Source organism: Manis pentadactyla, chromosome 16 (genome assembly GCF_030020395.1).
Source record: "Manis pentadactyla isolate mManPen7 chromosome 16, mManPen7.hap1, whole genome shotgun sequence".
In the NCBI taxonomy this organism is placed as follows: Eukaryota; Metazoa; Chordata; class Mammalia; order Pholidota; family Manidae; genus Manis; species Manis pentadactyla.
Window position 1 is genome coordinate 25229480 of NC_080034.1, and position 21178 is coordinate 25250657.

The 21178-nt window shown below is 42.1% G+C and overlaps 1 protein-coding gene across 1 annotated transcript in view; it reads left to right on the forward strand.

Annotated features, from left to right (window-relative positions):
* TNFRSF21 (TNF receptor superfamily member 21) overlaps nucleotides 1-21178 on the forward strand; it is a 58881-nt gene that overhangs the window by 21766 nt on the left and 15937 nt on the right. The window contains exon 4 of the mRNA XM_057494348.1: nucleotides 16612-16877. Within this exon, the coding sequence (XP_057350331.1) occupies nucleotides 16612-16877 (266 nt within the window). The remainder of the gene's footprint in view (nucleotides 1-16611; nucleotides 16878-21178) is intronic.

A 21178-nucleotide genomic window follows, 5' to 3' on the forward strand; every position in this document is an offset into this window, starting at 1 on the left:
AAGACAAAAAAGTAGTTTTAGGGAAAAACTAAGTAAATTATGGCAAATCCATAAATGCAATATTTTGTTTGCATTTGACACTGAAAGAAAATATGCTAAAATGACAATGATCTTTCTTCCAGTTTGGTGGGATTTATGTAGTTTTTTTCTCCTCCTTTATTAGTTTTCCCACCCTTACCCTGAATTTTCTATAATAAGCACATGCTATTTTATAATCAGAAATACAGAGAAAGTTTTTTAAAAATTCATTTTGCATCCCTTTGCTAATTTGGGTGAACGATCAAACCCAATGAAAATCAGACTGAGGCAGACATCTGACATCAGTCAGAGTCTGCGTAGACCTGACAACCCTTTGTTGGCAACCCCACTGGGGAAGGAAGGCTTCAATCCTCTCCTTTTTCACAAAAGTTTTTTTTTATTTGGACATAATGTTAAACTTATGGGAAAATTTACAAGAATAAGTACAAATACCTGTATACCTGTGTCTAGGTCAACCTGTTGTTAACATTTTGCCCTTTGGCATTATCATTTGTTCTCTTTATGTAAAAATACATGTATATTTTATATTCAATATGTATGATATAGAATAATTTGCCATATATAATATGAAGGAATATACAATATACAGGGTGTATATAAATACAGCATATGTTGATGGTCCCCAACTTATGAAGGTTTGTCTTACGATTTTTTGGCTTTACTGCAGCGTGAAAGCTATATGCATTCAGTAGAAGCCATCATTTTCTTCTTTTCCTGGGCTAGTGATATGCTGTCCGATGCTGCGCAGTGGCAGTGAGCCACAGCTGGAGTAGCCACACCAGCGTGCGGGTGAACAACCGATACACTTACTACCATTCTGTGCCCATACAGCCACCCTGTTTTCCACTTTCAGTGAAAATAAATAAATTAAAATTACATGAGAGACTTGATATTTTGTTATAAAATGGATTTGTGTTAGCAGACTTTGCTCCATGGCAGGCTAATATAAGCATTCTGAGCACATTTAAGGCTAAGTTTAAGGTTCGGTAGGTTAGGTGTATTTTTTTTTTAATTGAAGAATAATGGGTTAGGTGTGTTAAATGCATTTTCGACAGGATATTTTCGACTTACAATGAGTTTATCGGGACATCGTAAATCAAAGATCTGTACACACATATGTCCATAAAATAATTTTTCTGCATCATTTCATGGCCCTTTATGCCTATATCCTTCAGTGTGTATTTCCTAACAAGGATATTCTCTTAAAAAACATAGTACCATTTTCAACATTAATAAATTTAATATGAATACAATATTTTAGCTTATCATCCATATTCCAATGTTGTCAGTTGGCCGCATAAGTCCCTTGATGAATAACACACTCTTTTCCTCTGGTCTAGGATCAGTTATTTCATTAAATTGCCCTTTAAGTGGCCAATCAGAATACTTGTTCTGATAGATTTAATTAGCAAAAAATTAGCAGAGAACCTCCTGCTGGATTACCTAAATGTTTGAAACTCTCCTTCATTATTCACATTAATAAGAAGCAGCTCCATTCCCTTAGTAGTTAGGTTTATGGGTTAGGTTAAGGTCAGCTGTATTTCTAAATGCTCCTTTGCAGTGTAGTTTTCAAAACTCTTGCGAGCGCAGTGAGTTATACTAGTAAAAACTGGTCCAGCAACAGAACAATTTAATACAATGACCTTAGACATTCTCATGACCACGTTAATCTTGTAAACTATGTCTATGTCCTCACAATATCCTATTTAGTAAAAAGAATGGAAGTGCCAAATGAAACAGCCCAGCCTTACCTTCTGTGAAAGCAGTGCTCCAGCATTCTGTTTTCCAAGTAAGTCACACTAGCCTCCTTCAGGTGTAATTATCACTTCCAACAGTTGAACCTTTTCCCTCAGGTGTTTGCATTGGCATGTTTATATTTAAGGTGTTTTTCTAGGGAAGGTCTCTTCTTTCCAAATTGCTGTTCTCAAAGGTACAACCAGGTAAAATCTCATTACAAAGCAGGGTTCTGTTTAGTAAAAACCATTCCAGGTGCTTAGAGCGTCTTCAAGAAACAATAGCTGGTTGATCTGATTGCGGTGAGTTCTAGGCAGCAGACAATCCTGTATAATAAGATCTTTTTCTGGTACTGGTCCATTTTGCACTGAATTGGTCATGAGGATAAGGGTGGGAATAAAATTGCCTAGCTTGGGGGTTCTCTAAATACAGAGGTCACGGAGACCTCACCCACCCCTGCCCATCTGAAGCAGACCATGCCATGTCCCCAGATGCCTTGGAGACTCTCAGCACTCCAAAGCCAGGCCGATGGTTCGTGCCCTGCTGGCAAGAGCCTCTTCTTTATTTGGCTCACCTGTGCAGATTTAGGAAAAGCTGAACACCACAACACTGCAATCCTACTGTCATGGAATCCTAGTGTTGGAAGCAGGATGAGACCTTATTGGCTAGGAGGCTGGAAGACTTCGGTATGATGGTACTGGTATCTTTGGAATAATTCTTCCTTTTGGAGTTGTGGCCCTTTTATGGTTGGTAGACTGAGACTGTACTGTGGTTTCCTGTAATACATCTATTTCAGCAACTAGAATTAAAGGTCATTCAGAATTTTTCCAAACAAAAATCCATTTAAGAGTTCATTACCAGGTCCAAGTGTCATCAAGAGACAGGTTTCTTGTTAATGCCCTATTTATTGTATTTCTGTCATTTGTAAAAACTTGATTTCTTTTTGTAGTATAACCTCAACATAATGGGGCAAGTTGCCGGGGGGTTGGGTCCAAAATGTTCAATATAATTTAAAATTAAGATTAATGTGGCTTTGCATTAATTGAGAGGTTGCATGGGAAACAGTATTTTTTTGTTTGATCTATCTGGTCACAAAAGACACAGAAGTAAAGGTAGTGAAACCAGTTCATACACAGCTGGCCACGCATTCACTTCCTTATGTCTGTGGAAGATCCAGAACTGTAGCCTGGTCCCGTCTGAGAACAGGGGGCGGGCATGGCTGAGAACAGGAACCAGTTGCTATTTTCTCACTGCCATTTCTAATTTAGGCCATCTCTGTTTACCCTTCCTTTCTTTCTTTCTCCCCTCTGCCCCTTCCCCACATCTCTTTTTCCCTTCTCTTCTTTAGTCTCCCTTCCCTTTATTTGCAAAAAAGGATGAGGTTGGGTTCCCAGCCACCTGCTGACCTAGAGATTTTGAGGGAAGTGTGAAAAGCAGGTGAGGCGTGGAAATTGCCCTGCAACTACTTGTGGAGGAGGCTCTGCAAGGTGATAAAGGGAGCGACAGATCCACAGTATCTCTCTTCCATCATATTTCCTTTTCTTTCAGACTTCAGGCTATAAAGAAAAAAGAGTACTAAAAGCGTGGATTTATCTCGTTTAAGCTGCACCTAGTTCCCAAATAGTGCATGCAGAGTCCTGTGCCATAGGGAGATAGTAAGCATTTCACAGGGAAGGCAGTCCCTTCTGGTGCAGACACAGAAAGCATCTCCTTTAAGCCGACTGCAGAAGGGATTGTGAAAGCCGCTGGCGCATTTTCTCAAGCAGGCTGCAGCAAAAAGGCAAAGGTTTCATTGTCTAAAACTAGATTCTAAGATGCAATTTCTTAATTCCTGTAGCTCTCACTGTCACCATTTAACTGTGTGTATGTGGTTTGTCTCCCCACATTGGTTGTAATCTCTTAAGAGCAGACACTGGGTTTATTGTGTGTCCCCTATGCCTGGCCACAAGCACAGGGCACAAGGAGAGGTGGCTAAAGCTCCAAATTGCTGCCCCAGCTGGTAGCCACAAGAGCTATTTAATTTGAAACTACAGTGAACTGAAGTTAGAAATTCATTTTCTTGGTTGCACCAGCCATAGTTCAAGTGCACAAGAGCCTGTGTGGGTAATAGTTATGATACTGGACAGGATGGATAGAGAACCTTCCGTCATAAAAAGTTCTCTGGTTTAGTACTGGTCTAGAACACCCATGGACTGACTAGTCTGCTTTTCCTTTTCAAGGCTGGATTAGTTTCAAACCATTGAACCGTTGGATTTTTTCCTCTTGACTTGCAATGATACGTGGTGTTTGAAATTTACATAAATAACGTAAGGTGGGTTCTTTATACTAAATTGCCATAGATTGCAAGATTTTTTCAGAGCCAAGGGAGGCTTCCATGACAGCAGTGCTTTAAAATATGCAAAAACTGGCTACAATGTGCAAAAAGATGGCAGTTATTCCTCCATCTGCTTTGCTTCTTTAAAGTGGACCAGAACACTTGGGCCCATGGACACTGGCGAGCAGGGTGATGGGAAGAGAGAGAAACCAGTGAATTCAAAGGCCGGTGCACCTTCGTAAATGCTTAGGTGTTTGGGTTAAGCAAAATGGAAATGGGTTAGTCTTGTGGGTGGCCTTAAGCAGAGCAGTTTGTGGGAGTCACGTGGTTGGGTCAGAGGTGGGAGCAAGGGAGGCAGTGGGGGTGAGGATGTTTGGAAGGAAGGCAGCACCATAGACTAGAAATTACATCAATGAATCTGGGTTCAGTATTCTGGATTTACCATTCCCTAGTCATTGCAGCTAAGACCTGTTACGTCTCTGGCCTCTGTTTATAAGGTTAGAAAAAAAGGTGCTAAGATATGCAGTGAAAGGCAAAGGCTGAAGTCTGGTTCCACTTACCAGCTGTGTGATCAAAGGTGAACTGCTTACCCATTCTGTGTCTCATTTTCCTTACGTATAAAATGGAAATAATGGTAGCAGCGCAGAGTTCATGGTGGGAGTTAAGTGAAAGTGTGTCCAGTGAGTGCTTAGCACATTGCTGGCCACATGGCCAGTGGTCCAGAAATGCTAGCGGGGATGAGGGTGAGTGGGGGATGACAGAGTGGATGCCTCATCGTCAGCATCACTGCCGTCCTCGGCACCTCCAGCCTCCCTAGTCATCTCTTGGCTTGTTTCCTGTTTCACTCTCAGAAATAACCACCATGAAAAAGAAATATTCTGCTCTACTCATGTAGTATCAGAATTGCCATCTTAAAAGAGTAGATTAGGAATGTGGTTTCCCTCTGTACCAGGTATGGCTAATTATTAGCTTAATTAACCTACTGTGGTAGACACTGCCCTCTCAAATGGGCAGCAAGTCTCATAGGTAATCAGACAGGACTCCTTATTAGTTTTATATTAGCTGTGGATTTGCTCTCTTCACAGAGATATTTATCAGTCTGTATACCAGGGGTCAGCAAACTAGGAAATATCTTAGACTTTGAGGGTTACACAGTCTATGCTGCAACTATTCAGCTCTGCTTTCGTAGTAAGAAAACAGCCATGGACAACATGTAAATGGTGGACAAGGCTGTGTTCCAATAAAACTTTATTTGTAAGAACACGTGGCTTATCCAGCAAGCCCTAGTTTGCTGGCACCTGATCTACATCATAGAATTGTCATCTCCAGCAGCAGCTTCTCTCTTGCCCCCTGGCAGCTTGCACAGTTTGATCAAACAGTCTGGTTCTTCTTGGAGACGTTCTCGAATTCTGGCAATCAATACTCATCCTCTTAGCAGTACCATTGCCAGTTTGCCGAAGGGGGGGTAAGTCACAAAGCAGGGCCATCAGATATGTGTGGGAGCTAGGAAAAGGTGGCGGTTATCCTTGAATTTTCCCTTCAAAATTGTCCCACACTGCTCTATCTCCTCCTCATAGAGATCACTTTTTACCGGGAGAGCTTGATCGTACCTTGTGGGTCCACCTCACAGGTGTACCTGCCATGTACGTGACACAACCTGACAGACCAGAGTCCTAGAGGAGGAGAGAAAGCAGGTTGGGTTCCAACCTGTCCACCTACCTTTCATCTATTTGCTCAGGGAACAAATAGACTTTGAGGGAGAGAAGGGCCAGGAAGAGTAGTAAGTGGACAGATGCAGCCAGCTGTAGACACCACGCCAGCTGCCCCTGCTTTCCTTACAGAGAAACCGAGGGAATGAATTGTTATGTCCAATATCTTCTTAGCTCAGTGCCCATTGGGTGGCACAAGAGGAGAGTTGGGAAGAAGGCAGGGGTCAGGATCTGCTCCATGGGATAAGGCTCTGCAATGTGGTCCTTTTAAGAGGTGTGAGATGGTTGAGCAGAGCTAGGGGCTCATTCCTCAAAGGCTGGCTGGCAGGATGACGAAGGAGCTGCAGGCAGAGTAACATTTGGCTGTGAGAGTTAAATTCGGCTCTGGTTCTGTTGCTCAAAAGCTGGATGATACAGCAAAGCACTTCATCTCTTTGAATCTCAACTTTGTCTGTAAAATGAGGAGACTTGAACCCATCTCAGGAGGGTCATCCGATTTGGATCAATGTGACTATTTTGCCAAAACTGAGGGTGCTGCTGTCAGGCTGATATCTGTCCCCGGAAACCCTGCCCTGCTTGGCCCTGCAGCATGCTGTAGAGTGGAGTACGGTATGCTGCTGCTTAGAGATACAAAGCCAGGCGTAACCCCACACTGATGCCAGAGAAGGACTGTGTGCTCATTGCAACATGAAAGCGCTTTCCCCTTTGCTTGCAGTAGAGTAAGGTTAGGAAAGCCAAAACTTCTGCTAAAATTGGAGCACATGGTTGGGGTGGACCAAGAGAACCTGCAGTAAATTTGGGCTGTGCACTTAAAAGGCTCAGACCCCGTCCTTGAACCAAGGTATATTTGAGATACTGAGTTTCTGGTAATACATTGTTTCTTTCTTCCATCCTCTCCTCTATGCACAACCTACTGCTCAAGCTAAGCAAAACGTTGACACCCTCCACCTTACCTAGCAAACTAGCAAGAGTTTCCCTTCTCATCTGTGGGTTGTGTTTCCGTTTTATTCAGTAACAAATTTGTTCTCAGTTCTAGGTCCTTATGAATACCAACAATGTTGAGATTTCCTTTCTTAGGAGAAATGTTTCCTTTCTTCCCGAATTGTGGTTCCTCCTTTAGTATCTGTCAAGGGTGAGTGACCTGGTCTCTAGTGGGGGTTGTAAAGGAAACGCATCTCCCAGATTCACTTCTCTGCCGCCTTCACCCTCTTGCTGGGGTAGGCAGTCGGATGCTGTTGAATTGTGATTGCATTTCCTATTTGGAGATTTCCCCGAGGTTGCATTGGTTAATTAAGTGACGGACACTGAGTGACTGGAAGCTGGGGCCTGGGTGTATTTGAGCAAAGTCAGTATACTCTTCAATCATGTTTCAGGAATGAATGACTTAAAACATTTCATCTGAATTAGATGGCAGGCTTCAGAAATGAAGAACAAATGAAGTGAGTTAGGAATGTAATAAGAACTTCTCCACTTCATTTTTTTGCTAATGTGATGTTACCAGTATTTGCTGCTACCTGCCAACATAGGCAAGATCATGAGGTGACTTGAGGATACAAAGATGCCGTAGGTGTAATTACTAATATATTTTTCTAACCTTACAAGAAAGGTTTCTGCTACCATTAAATTTTCATTGTTTGCTTTAACAAAGAGTTATATCATTTATACTGAGTGTTGTATCTTGTTCTAAGTATTATATAAATACTTAGTTTGTATAACCCTATAAAATAGGCCACTATCATCATCATTTTACAGATGGGGCAACTGAGGTACAGAGAGTGACTTGCTCAAGGTCACACAGCTATGAAATGGCAGTGCCACGTCTTAAATTCGGGCACTAGTTTGATGCTAGATACTGCCTCTTGATTCCTAGAATCTGGATTTACCATCACTTATCTGATGCTAGAAATTTCTAGGTTTCTGTTGATTTTTTTTTAACCGACTCAATCAAAAATTTATTTCCCTTAGCAATGCCTAGCTTGTTCTGAAATAAAACAACTGTGAAATTGTCATCAATGAGTTTTCCTCTGCAGAAGTTGCACTGATTTCCTACTTGGCACTTTTTCCTTAGATTGCTTAACATGGAAAAATTCTAAAGCCAGATACCCAATGCCTGAAGGCTCAGAGGGCTGTTTTGCAAAATAAAGCCTGCTACAAATAAGTCAGAGGGGAATGGAGTCCCGGTAATCTGAACTCACATCTGTTGAACTTGGTGGTTTTCTCCACCCCAGCTGTTGCAACTAAAGAAGCCCTCCCTTCTTCCTTTGCCAGAAGCTTCCAGACAGGCATCCTGTCTGCCAGCCCAAATTTCCTATGGGAAGTAGATTTGAAGTATAACACCAGGAAACCTGGCTGAAGGGAGCAGAGTATTCTGTTTCGGAGGCTGCTGTGTCCTTTGCTCTGCCCAGGGGCCAGGGCAGCCCCACCACCGTCATTTTACAGGGAAAGACTAGGTGGCTGTTTAACACCCACACACCCCAGCCCACTGCCTTTTCCACCTTTGCTTCTAGGAATGCCATTTTCAGCAAACAACCTCTTAGGGTGTTTGGGGATTATAAAGCACACTGAGCTGTTGCAGGAGGAAAGCCTCTTACCTCTACCACCTAAAAAGCATTTTGTGCAGAGAGTCGTCAGGAACAAAGTGGCCTAAGATGTGGCCTTTGCCCGCTGGAGGCAGAGGCTTCTCTCCTCCCTGGGCCCGCTCACTGATGACTTCTTCCTCTAGGCTTTAGGGGGAATTAGTATTAATTTCTTTAATGTGCAGATAACCTTTGAACAATGCAGGGGGTAGGTGGGTTCAAGTTTATAAATTAAAAAAATAACAACTATTACCATACTTCATCACATCTGTGACGCCATTGATCGTGAGACACCATTATTTCGTACACCAAATGCACTGCAACCAAGTATGAAAAGGCATTGATGAAAACGTGCACTCAGATAGCTTAGGATCAATGAAATCTTAGGGTCGGTGACATCTGGTGGTATTTTAGCCACTGTCTTGCCCCTTTTTCACTGTCTTGACAACATGAGTCTCATTGCACTGTCCTCTCCCTGTTCTCCTCCTGCTTCTCTGGCTGTTCCTTCTCCATCTTCTCGGCTGTTTCTTCCTCTTCAACTTGACCTCTAAACAGTGGACAGCTGGGGGCTGAGGACCTGCACCCGTTTCCTACCTGGGCACTCTGTCTCTCTTGGTGACCCGGAGCACTGAAGAGCATCTGTCTGCTGGTAATTCCCGTGTGCATATGTGCAGCCTGGATCTTGTACCTTAACTCAACGTCAAGTATCCTCCCACCTGCTTCACAGACCCAGATGTGTAGACACCTCACACTTGGGATGTCTTACCCGAATCCCAGACTATCTCCAATCAGTTACCCCCTGCAGAGAATGGCCCCTCCAGCCTTGCAGTGGCTCAGGCCAAAACCTTAAGTCATCCTTGACTTCTTTCCTTTTTCTCATCCCATATTTAGCAAACATTTTAGCAAATCCCATCAGCTCTACTTTTAAAACATATATAGAAGTTGAGCATTTCCTATCATGCACTAACACTACTCTGGCCCAAATGGTTATCAACTCCTTTTTGGATTATTGCTGTGGCTTCTGCTGGGTTGCTCTACTGCACATGGGCACCTTTCAGTTTATTCTTGAATGGAATGATCCTGTCCAAATGAAAGTCAGGCTGTGTCATGCCTCCATTCAAAGTCCTGAGTCACTTTTCATTGCACACAAAGCAACAGCCTAAAGGCCCAATGTGGTCTGTACTTCCCTCCCCACCATTTGTCTCCCAGCCTATGACACCCACCACTCTCTCCCCCTCGCTTACTGGCTCTGGCGACCCCAGCCTCTGTCTCCTCATACAGGCCAGCGTCCTTCCTGCCTCTGCACCTTCTCTTCCCTCTGCCTGGAACTCCCTTCCCCCACACACCTGCATGGCCTGCTTCCTTACCCCCTTTAGGTCGGGTTCAATGCTACCTCAGTGAGGCCATCTCTTCCACTGGGGCAGAGGGCCCTGTGGCTAAATTCCAGCCCCGTGCCTGGCTCTGTTTTTCTCCTCAGCACACACCACTGACGCACACAATGTTCTGTCGGCCCCTCTGCGTCCCCCAACAGGGCAAGCTTCACAAAGAATTTTGTGTGCTTTGCTCACTGCCATCCCCCCAGTGCCTTGAATAGTGTCTGGTGCCCAGTAAGTGTCCAGTTCATTTCTGTTGAATGAATAAATGAACTGCTTCAAACACAGAGGTAGATGAGGAAGAAGGGGGCATTTTGGGGGGCTTTGTGTTTTTTGTTTCCCCTGTGGAATGAAGTAAAAGGTCCTTTTCCTCACAGCACCAGTGGTGTCTATGCCCTCCACCTGGGAAACTATTCGCTGCTTTGATAGTCTGTCACACACCCCAACCATAAACTTCACAAGGCCCATGCTGGGGTGTTTCAGTGGCCTTTAAGGTTCAATCTGAGCTTAAATGATGGCCCAGTGAACCTTCAACAAGATAGTGATTAATTCTGCGTCAGAAATTACTTTTGGGGGTTGAAACATTTCTTCTAACTTTTGTGCCTCCAGTAGGGAAGGAGTATTTTTATTTAACTCAGGGCCTCCCAAGTTCCCAGCACTGATAAAGCAGTTCCCTGTGGGGTGCACTGGGAGTAGTCCCCGTCAATATACCATTTGTAACCATCCTGTGATATACTGGTTACTACAAAATACATGTGCATGTGGGGTTGTTTCTTTTAGGAGCACTTAGTCTGATCAGCCACATAGACTGTGGCCTGGGCAGCTTATCTCTGTAGGGGGATCTGGCTGCAGTGGGCAGATCTGGAGACAGACCTTTCCTCTGGCCCAGCTTGGACGTGGTGGACCCCTCTCCCTGGGAAGAGGGCACCGGCAGAGGGAGAGGCTTGTGCATAGAAACTGAGTTCCTGCGCCAGGAAGCCTGGATTCCATCCATTGGTGACCACACAGTGGGCCTGCCTCTCAGTGTGGAATCTGCAGATCCGGTGGGGCCACATGGCAGCAGTGCAGGTGTGTGGTCGCCTAGGTTTTCACTGGCTTAATTTATAGAGATTGATGAGATGATAAATGGTCGTGGGGGGCGGGGTTTAGGCAAGCGGGGAAGGAGGAAAAAAAGGCTCTTACTCATTTATTCATTCACAGATACTGTATTCCTAGTAAATGCTGGGTTCTGGGAGGTGCTGGAGATGATGGTAATCAGAGCAGGCGTGGGCTTGGGCAGAAGGTGATCAGAAAAGGCGTCAATGAGAGCAGGACCATTGTGCAGGGAAAACCACCGATTCTAGGCTTTTATTCAAATTTCTGATCTTGACATACATCGATCGCTCTGTATGTGCATTGTGTGTGTCACATGTATCTCACCCCCTGTTTCTCTAGTTTGTAAGCCTTTGGGCCGGGTCAGGGCAGTGGTGGAGAGGGGGTATCTGGAGCTCAGGTGCCCTGTCCGTCATGTGTGTGTCTCGGGAGAGTGGCTGCTGAATAAGCAGAGAACCCACCGAGATATCTGGTGTGTCTATCGTGGGAGGAGGCTGTGTATTAATAGCCTCCATGGGACTCTTTGTCTCTCTCCCTTTCTTTCTAGAATAATAACAACTGACATTATCTTTAACAAGTACGGGAGATGCAGTGGGAGTGCTCAGACCTCTCAAATGACAAGAATTTGTTACCATCAAAAGCTTATAAACATAACCACCTCTTTGATGTGCCCATTCTGTGCAAAGCCGGGCTGTGCAGCACGAGCCCCAGAGGGCTGAGTGGTGGGCTACAGACGGCCTTTGTTTCCTCCAGCTCTGCCGTCTCCGTCCTTCCCACCTGGTGCGGGGAAGGCTTTAGCGTGGGTTCTTAATGACGGCATTCATTTCAGATATTTAGCTCCAAAAGGAAAGAGCTTTAATACCTTCTCTGATGATGAAGGTCAATTCAAGTTTTTATAAAAAGAGGAGGACCCCTTTTTTGCATACTGGAGCTGACACTGATTTAAAAAAAAAAGGAGCCTCAAACTAGGATTGTCACCCTGATAGCATCTAACTCAGGGTTTTACAATCAGTGGAAAATTCCTCTTCTTCCATCAGAATCTGGGTGGTCCCCTCATGCGCCTCTTCTTGGGCCCCTTTGATGACCTGGGCGGTGGCGGCAGTGAGCGCCATCATGATGCCCTGTCTGCTGCAGGGGCGGCAGCTGCATTTTTTTCTTCCACTTTGACCTTTCTGAGGATGGTGCCCCTTCTAATATGTTCTGAAAGCATAGGAAGCCAGGAGTCTGGTGCTTGGCTTCATTGCTCATCTGTAATCTCAGTGCTCAAATCCGTGTCTGCACAGAACTCCTGCCACCTTTCAGGTCTGTTGCCCCAATGACTCTTGCTCATGCAGAGGTGGAGGAGACAGGAAAGCAGAACCAGGGTGCTCTCAGCGCTGGGCTTGACAGTTTAATACTTGGTCCCATAAATCACCTTACTCACCCTATAAGATAAGAGGTGGTATTTTTCATTTTACTGATGTGGATGCTGAAATCTTAGAGGTGTTGTTCACCCGGTACACATCTAACAAGTTGTGGAATTTGAAATCTGTAACTTGTGATTGCTAAGTTTGTGATCTTTCTGCTACCTGCACCTTAAAATTCAAAAACCCAGGGCCAGGACCCCCTTTCTACACACAGCTCCTGGCAAACACAGCCCCTTCTTTATAAAGGCTTGATTCCTTCAATGGCTTCTTTAGAAACTTCATCCCCAGAGCTCCAAGACCTGACATCATAGGAAAAACAATGTTAAACTCCACACCCCTGTCGGCATTTCAGTGGGCTGAAGGTTGTGTTGCTTTCCAGACTAAGAAAACGGAGAGTTGGCAATGCTATTCAGTGAAACAATTCAGGTCAGTTCAACATCTGTCTCCAGGCTAGATGAAGATGCTTGTAGCTCTGATGGGACAGATGACTGGGACACCCTGCCAACCAGGTCTGTATTTCACTTACCATCATTTCACATTAAGGTTGAAAATTGGGGTGAGCACTTTGATTGTCCAGTGTGTGTACATATGTGTGGGTGTGTGTTTCTTTTAACAAAATGCATTTCTTTATCTTTATGCCATTTGATAGTCCAGCTGCGGTCTCTAAACTGCTGTAGTTCTGGGGGTTGGTGAACTATAGTGTGTGAGCCATATCTAGTCCACTGCCTGTTTTTGTAAATCAAGTTTTTATTAGAACACAGCCACACTCATTTGCATTTTGTCTGGCAGCTTTCACGTTGTAAGAATTGAGGAATTGCATCAGAGACTATGTGGTGCTTAAAGCTGACAATATTTACTGTTGCCCTTTACAGATAAGTTTGCTGACCTCTCTCCTAAGGGTAGCATTGTTTAAAGAAAAGAAATAAGCTCACAAGCCCTGGAGAAAACTTTCCCAGCATCTCCTTGGTCAGTAAAAACATACCAGGATGAAGCACTCACACCGGCCAACCCTGAGTACATTCATAATTTCAGCGAATAATGATGCTCCTCTATTCCACTGCATTTCTTCCCTGGTAACCACAATAGAGGCACCACTAATGAGCCAGTTGACCTTGATCTAGGCACCCACCTTTCTACATGAGATTCCTCATCAATGAAATTAAACACTTAGGTATTTATTATATATATATTTCCTACAGAAAAACATGTGTATATGTAAACTATATATAAATACATGTCATATGTATGTGTGTTATATATTTATACATGCTAACATGTTTAAAGAGACATTTTCATATATATATATGTATATGTTTATATATATAGTTTTAAAAGGAATAATAAACATCAAATAAAGTGATAGAATAAGAAGACCCATTTCCCTACCATCCAGCTTGGCCTCTAGAACCTTGTGGAATAATTTTGAAGTCCCTCTGGGCACCCATTCGGTGACGTCCCCTTCCTCATCCCAGGGGCAGCCAACTCAGTTTGGTTAAATCATCCTACTGCTTTTCCTCTGTGCTTGTATTGGTTAGTTTCCCCTGAACCTTTTTTTTTAATGAACACTTTCAAAGCCCATCAGATTTTGTGTTTCATTGGCATTACTTCCTTTTCTTGGTGATAAACTCTCCCTGTTTTAAAATGTCATAAGGGCTAACAGTCCAGCAAACACAGTACTGCCCAGTGATGCTCAGTAAATACTCTTGAAATACTCTGCAGGCCTTTCTTTTCCCTTCGGTGGTGATGGTGTGCTGGGGACAGGGTGCAGCAGACTTATGGGCTAGTTCAGACAGGGCTCCTCTTCTGCTGAGGTTTTGTGATCCTGTGCTGGGATGAAAGAAAGCTGGTATGTCCAAAGGGAGGAGCCCTTGGGTGTGCCGGCCCCAGATTGGTCAAGTCTGCGAGGAGAAGGGTGGTGGGAGGCGGCCCCGGGGATGAGCATCGCTGACCCATTGCGGGCCAGTTTGTGTGAGTTGATTCCATGCTTCCATAGTAAAAGAATAACATTAAACCTGATTTGTGGGCCTTAAATTTAGCTTCCAGTCAATTTTAGTCAAGGGAAATCTCATATCCATTCTTTGTGTTTTTCTTTATTTATTTTGTGGCTGAATAAAAAAGGTATAAAGATTAGGTTTTGGAAGAAGGAGCTGTTCTTAAGCTAATGCCTTTTAAGTTCTGTAATTACTCTGTAAAGGCTGTGCATTTGCAACAGGAATGCATTTAGTCTTGAGTTTTAGTGCCCAGTATACAGAGCATTTATAATGATGAGAGTACTTCTAAAAATAAACCAACTCTATAGAAAATGTTAATCAGCTCATCCCTAGGGACCATACTGAGTATCTCCATTGCACAAATGAGGAAATGGACATGACAGGTAGAGGTTTGCCCAAAGCCACCCTGTCATTGGCATTGTGAAGATTTAAGCAAAGGTCCCACAACAAGAAAACGCAGTCGTGGTTTCATCAAAGACACTGTGGGCCTTAGTCAAATTGACCTAAATTAAGATTAAGGGACTAACAAGCCTTTGGGTATTTGGAAGACATCAACCACAAAGAGCTGGCTTGCTCCTTAAAGTTACCTGCAGTTTTAAATAGGACATGGGTTTTTTTGAGGCATCTTTTTATCTGAAATCAAAAACTCTACCTCTGGCTAAACATTGCTATGAAAACTGAAAAGCAACTGGTTCAAGAATATTTCCCACTGCCAGGGAAAATTGTGTGACAAGTACAGTCATGTCTCAATCTGTGGCAGTTTTACTTTTATAGTTGACAAGAAAGCAGCCTTCTACGAGGAACTTATTTCCGAAAACCACTTTCAAGGGGTTGAATAGGAATGTGTCTGCAGGCTTTCAGGTCATCTGCCTCAACAGGATTGCATGGGAGAGTAATGAATTGTATGGAGGAACTACAGAGTCCTCCATTTTCAAAGAAAACTCTGGAATTAGTACTGCTCTTTTCTTAGGCAGAAATCGAGAGCTCATTTTATAAATATTTTGCTCAACAACTGGTCGGAGCAAAAAATATTTTCTCCTCCTGGTTAACCTCTAGTTAATTGAAAATTTCTATTAACCATAACAGGAAGGTTCTCTTTATTCACCTCTTTTCCTTTCTTCCCTAAGCTTCACTTGGAAATTTTGCCGTGCCCCCATCTCCTTTTGTTTTTTTGAGTAGCAAATGCTTTAAAGACATGGTTAACTATAATAACTCTGGCATCTGGGCATGTGAATATGGCTTCATTCAAAGACATGGTATTGACTCAGACAGAGGGCTCACCCACCTGCTGTGGTAAACTATCAGAGTCCTTACTATGAGGTTATAAATACATCCCACATATACATTTGGGCAAAGCCAGTGTGTGATTGCAGAGAGAAGGTGCCATAAAGAGGATGACGTCAAAGCCTGCTGCTGAGGACCTCACAGAGGGTCAGTGCCGGGTGCTTATCTGGAGTTTACAGATTCTGAAATTTGATTTTGGCATTTTACCCTGCGTTCATCAGATCGGGGGGCTGCAGACCTACACCGGCTGAGTTTACAAGTGACTGATAAGCCAGAGCAACACTCTGTTACATTATCCAGCATTCAACCCAACCCACCCACCTTTGTGATATTGGGCAAATTGCCTAACTTTTCTAAGTGTTTTTCTCTTACCTATGCAATTGAAATGTTGATGCCTTATAAAGACGTTCCATTAATGCCTTAACATAATACATGGGAGATAATAGCTATTGTTACTATACTGTCATTTGAGTTGTTGTCCCCATTACAACTGAGCAAGTCAATTTAGGAGACTGAATAATAGATCAGAAGTTGCTTGTTGAGAATTAAGAGCACGAGAAGTCAGAAGCTCTGAATACCTCGCCTGGGCTGGAACGGCTGGGCAGGTAGGTGCATCATTAGTCGACATAAAGGCACCACTGCCAGTTTCTGAACCCCCTTTACCTAGACAGTGCTGGATAAACTCCACTAGGGCAATCTGTGGCTTACCTCTTTCTAATTTTCATGAAGTCACCACTTTTTAAATCTGTGAGCCTCTAATTTATGTGGTAACAGTTTTTAGCAGTAACAAAGGAATCTGATGACTTTGGGTTTGGATTTCAAAACATCTTTTTAGGGCTATTTATTATACTTCCAGGATCGCCCCTTATTCTGGTTCCAGCTTTACGAAATGAAGCTTGTAGGAGGGTACCTAACGTTAGTCCACAGCATGGCCAGCACGTGCTGAGTGTTTATAGAAGGCAATGCACTCCTTTTAACATATAGTAATGGGAAAACATGCTTCTTTTAGTTCATTAAAACAGAGCAGTTTTACCCAAAGACCTTCCTTCATGTGCCTGTTTTTGTTTTTGATTTCACCTTCTCTCTGGTTTAGGCATTGATATCCTGAAGCTCGTAGCAGCCCAAGTGGGAAGCCAGTGGCAGGACATCTATCAGTTCCTGTGCAATGCGAGTGAGCGGGAAATGGCTGCCTTCTCCAACGGGTACACGGCGGACCACGAGCGGGCCTACGCGGCGCTGCAGCACTGGACCATCCGGGGGCCTGAGGCCAGCCTCGCCCAGTTAATTAGCGCCCTGCGTCAGCACCGGCGCAATGATGTGGTGGAGAAGATTCGAGGGCTAATGGAAGATACGACCCAGGTAATGTAGCCTTCGTTGTCTCTCTTCCACCAGCATTTTGGACCCTGTATATCAAATTTTACCAGATATATTTGTTAAGGAAAAATAACTGATACTAGGTATTTAGGTTCACACACACACACACACCCTTCTAGGGCAATGGTTTTTTTTTTTTTTTTTTTAGGGCAATGGTTTTTAATGGTTGTCCATTAGAATCATATAGAGAACTTTAAAAAACATTCTTATATTCAGACCCCAATCACACGGCATTGGCTGGGTGGCCAATGGGAAGTTACTTCAACTTCCGTTGCTTCTGTTATCTCATTTGTAAGCCAACTTTATAAGATTCATTAAGACTGGAAATAACGTATATAAAATGTGTGATGCATTGAAGGTGTTCTACAAATGACAGTCACGATCCTAATGTAGCTCATTTTACTTAGCCCTTCCTTAATTATAATATGCTTCCCTGAAAGGCCATGAATTAAGTACAGATTTTGGTATTGGTTGCATTTCTTTTTTTTCTTCTTTTTTTAATTTTGGTATCATTAATCTACGATTACATGAGGAACATTATGCTTACTAGACTCTCCCCATCACCAAGGCCTCCCCACATACCCCATGGTTGCATTTCTCACAGACTCTGATTAAAGTTTCAGAATATACTCCCAAAGTAAAGAAAATGCTGGTACTGAGACTTGATAAAAAAAAATCCACTTAAAATGTCAAGGGGCCTTGCCGTGTGTGATGTTCTACTATGGTCCAAACTCATTACCTAATAGAGCTGGGAGAGATGATTTTCCCCATCAACTCTAGTTCACTACCATTCTGCATCAAATTTTGTGTAGCCAGAGACTCAGGTTCATAAATTAACAAGTCCAAATGCTTTTATCCTCTTATAGTAACAGTGTAGTGTTTCTTCACTATGGAAGTAAATGTTTATCAGGTGCATCTTTTATCTTGGATAAAAATTTATAGGTGCTAATTGACTCTGAAAGTGGTCTTTAAAGCTCCTGGCATATTTTTGACTTGTTTGAGATGTGGAATTTTGGGAAAAAAATTTACTAATAATTGCAGTGGTAAATGTTCAAAGGCACACACCAGTGTCTTGTGACTTTCTGAGAAACGATCTCAGTAAGTATGCCTTACAACTCAAACTAAACTTTCAGTAGCTGGATTTTAGGGAAGGAAAAGGAGATGTTTAATCTTCAATTAAATAAAATGGCTACAGGTCAATTAAAGGGAGTCCAGAAGAAGCAAATATTATCTATGCTTCCTTGGAATATTGGCTTTTGAGGACAGAACTGAGAGGGCAAGTAACAGATTTGAATGAGGATTCAGATACTTGAGTATAAGTCCCTCGATTTCCTAGATGATGCCTATAAGAAATATAAAATGTGATCAATGCAATGCTAGGATCTGGTTAAATGGAATACTTAACAAAGTGGAAAGATGATCATAATGTATTATTAAGGGAAAAGAAAGTTTCTTAGAAAAAATGAATATAAGCAAAGCAAACTATAAATATAGGAAAATGAAACTGTAAATGTTAATGCCATGGTTATTAAATCTAGGTGGTAGAATTAGAAATGATTTTCCTTTCTTGTTTTCTGTAATGAAAACATACTGCTCTTGTGATTTAAAAAGTTTTTTAAAATGACAAGGCTGAAAGGGCAAAAGAAAAGGGTAGGAGGGCTTTGTCTGTGCTTAACTGAGGGTGAGCCATCCTTATTTTGATTTAGGGAGAACAAACAGTGGTTTATGTGGCAATCCATTTGCCTTCTTAGGATTGACTGAGGTTTGCAATACTGGGTCATATTTGCCAAATATATTTTGGGGAAGGAAGTGATGGTGGCAGTGATCTGACCATAACAAATGACCTTTGTATGTTTTTTTATTGTTCCGGTGAGTTCCCTGTTTATTAAGCACCTACTTTATTCCAGATACTATTATAGATGCTGGGAAATGTGGGCCCCAAGTCCCCATGAAGAAGACTCCATTATCATGGAGAGTGATTCATAACAAACATCACTGGGTTAATGAATAAGAAAACAAAATGCTTAGTCCCTAAGTGCCACCTCTCATACCCATTAGTACTTTCCTTCCTCTTACCTCCTCTATGTACAAAAAGATGCTGGTATATGTTTTTGTTATTTAGTTTTTGAGAAACTGGCATCAAAGCATCCTATAGCTTTGTCTCTGGTTCTAGTGTAGCCCATGTATTATGATGGAGGCTGAGAAGACAATATTAAGCTTGTTTTTTCCATGTGTTGATGATGTCCATTTTTGTCTCACAGCATTCTGGACCCAACTCTGGCTTTAATTTTTTGATAGTCCATGAGCATGGATTTTGGGCTACTGGTTCTTATTAATCACATAGCATGTAATTGTCTATTCATGGTTTATCTCCAAGATTTGCCGAGTCAAACAAGAGAATCAGTGCACAGGGGGCATAATTGAGACTTATTCTTCCCCTTTATGATGGATTTGTATTCTTTGTGTATTGTGGTACTGCTAGGTATATGAGACTTTGCCCCAGGAGTTAATGGACTCTTAATGTGTAAAAATGACTGAGTGTGTGTCTGTTTAAAATGGTTAATGTTTTTTCCTATTCATGGGTCTGAGAGCACCTATGTTGTATTCCACTCAAAGGATTAGCCCTGGTGTGCCTTTTAGTTACCTCTGTCAAGAACATCTGTCCATTATTAACCAGAGTGGCCTATTAGCTAGTTTTTAATTAAATGCGTCCAGAGTCTGACTTCCTCTTTGTTAAAAATATTTTTTATGCATTAAAAAACTGTGTAGTAAAATTCACTTCTTGATGTACTGTTAAGTTCTTTTTTTTAAAAAACAAGACTTAATTCTTTTGATCAGTTTTAGGTTTAAAACAAAACTGAGAGGGAGGTCAGGGATTAGCCATGTGCCCCCTGCCCTCATATGTGCACAGCATCCCCCATTACCAATAATGACTTACCAGAATGGTACATCTTTTACCAAGCAAGGGTGAACCTACATTGACACATACTCACCCATAGTCTATATTTTACCTTAAGGTTCACTCTTGGTATTGTATATCCTATCAGATTGGACAAATGTAACAAATATGTAATGACATATATCCATTATTATGATTTCATACCGAATATTTTCAGTGCCCTCAAAATCCTCTGTGCTTTGTTTATCTGTTCACCTCACTCCTGGCAACTAGTAATCTTTTTATTGTCTCCATAGTTTTGCTTCTTTCAGAATGTTGTAATGCAGTATGTAGCCTTTCTTTCACTTGATCATATGCATTTAAAGACCTTCCAAGTCTTTTCATGACTTGATAGCTCATATTTTTAGTGCTGAATAATATTCCATTGCCTGGGCATATATACCACCATTTATTTACCCATTCACCTACATGACTCTCTTGGAGCTGTGATGTCCAGTACTCAGAATTTTCTCTCAGGTTCAACATCCAAACCGAACCCAGCCTTCCAGAATCTATTCTTCCCTTCCAAGGCATGAGCATTTGGAAGAAGCAGCAAAGTGGTGGGACAATAGTTGGAAGTTACTGGGACTTTCCCAAAGCTCTTTAAAAAACAAAAGGAAACAAAAACCTAATACAGCATTCCCAATTGTATGTTATTTCTCTTTTCCATCCTCTTACTTGGAATTTTTTCTATGGCTTTACTTAATGAAAGTCTTTTGTAAGTAGCATATATTTAAGGTTTTTAAAAATCTAGTCTGACAGTATTTGTCATTTAATTAGAGACTTTGAGCATGGTTACACTTCTAATGTAATTCCTCATAGATTTGGGTTTAAACCTATCATCTTATGGTTTGTTTTGTATTGGCCCTGTCCTCTCTTGTTTTTTTCTCTTCTTTCTGGCTTTCTTTTATATTAATTAATTTTTTTCTTTCACTTTTCCTCTTCTATTAGCTTGTTACACATTTTTTACTTCTTTTAGTGAATACCATAGTAATTACAACATGCACACTTAAATTTTATCAATGTTCATTTTTTGCACAATACAAAAAAAGCCTTAGTGCATTTTTTTACTATTTCCACACAATACAAAAGCCTTAGAGGATTTTAATCCTATTTATCCTTCTCTTTCATTATGTTTTTGTTATCATGAGTTTTAACACTACACATTTCCCAACCCCAGAATGCCTAAGAAATATGGTTTTATACAGTCGGGATTCCTGTAGCCTTACCTGCTTATTGACCTTCTCTGTTCTTTCCTTGCTGCAGTTTTAGCTTCTACTGAGGTCATTTTTCTTTGGCCTGAGAATACTTAGCTTGGGTTCCCAGCAATGCCGTTTTTCTTTGTCTG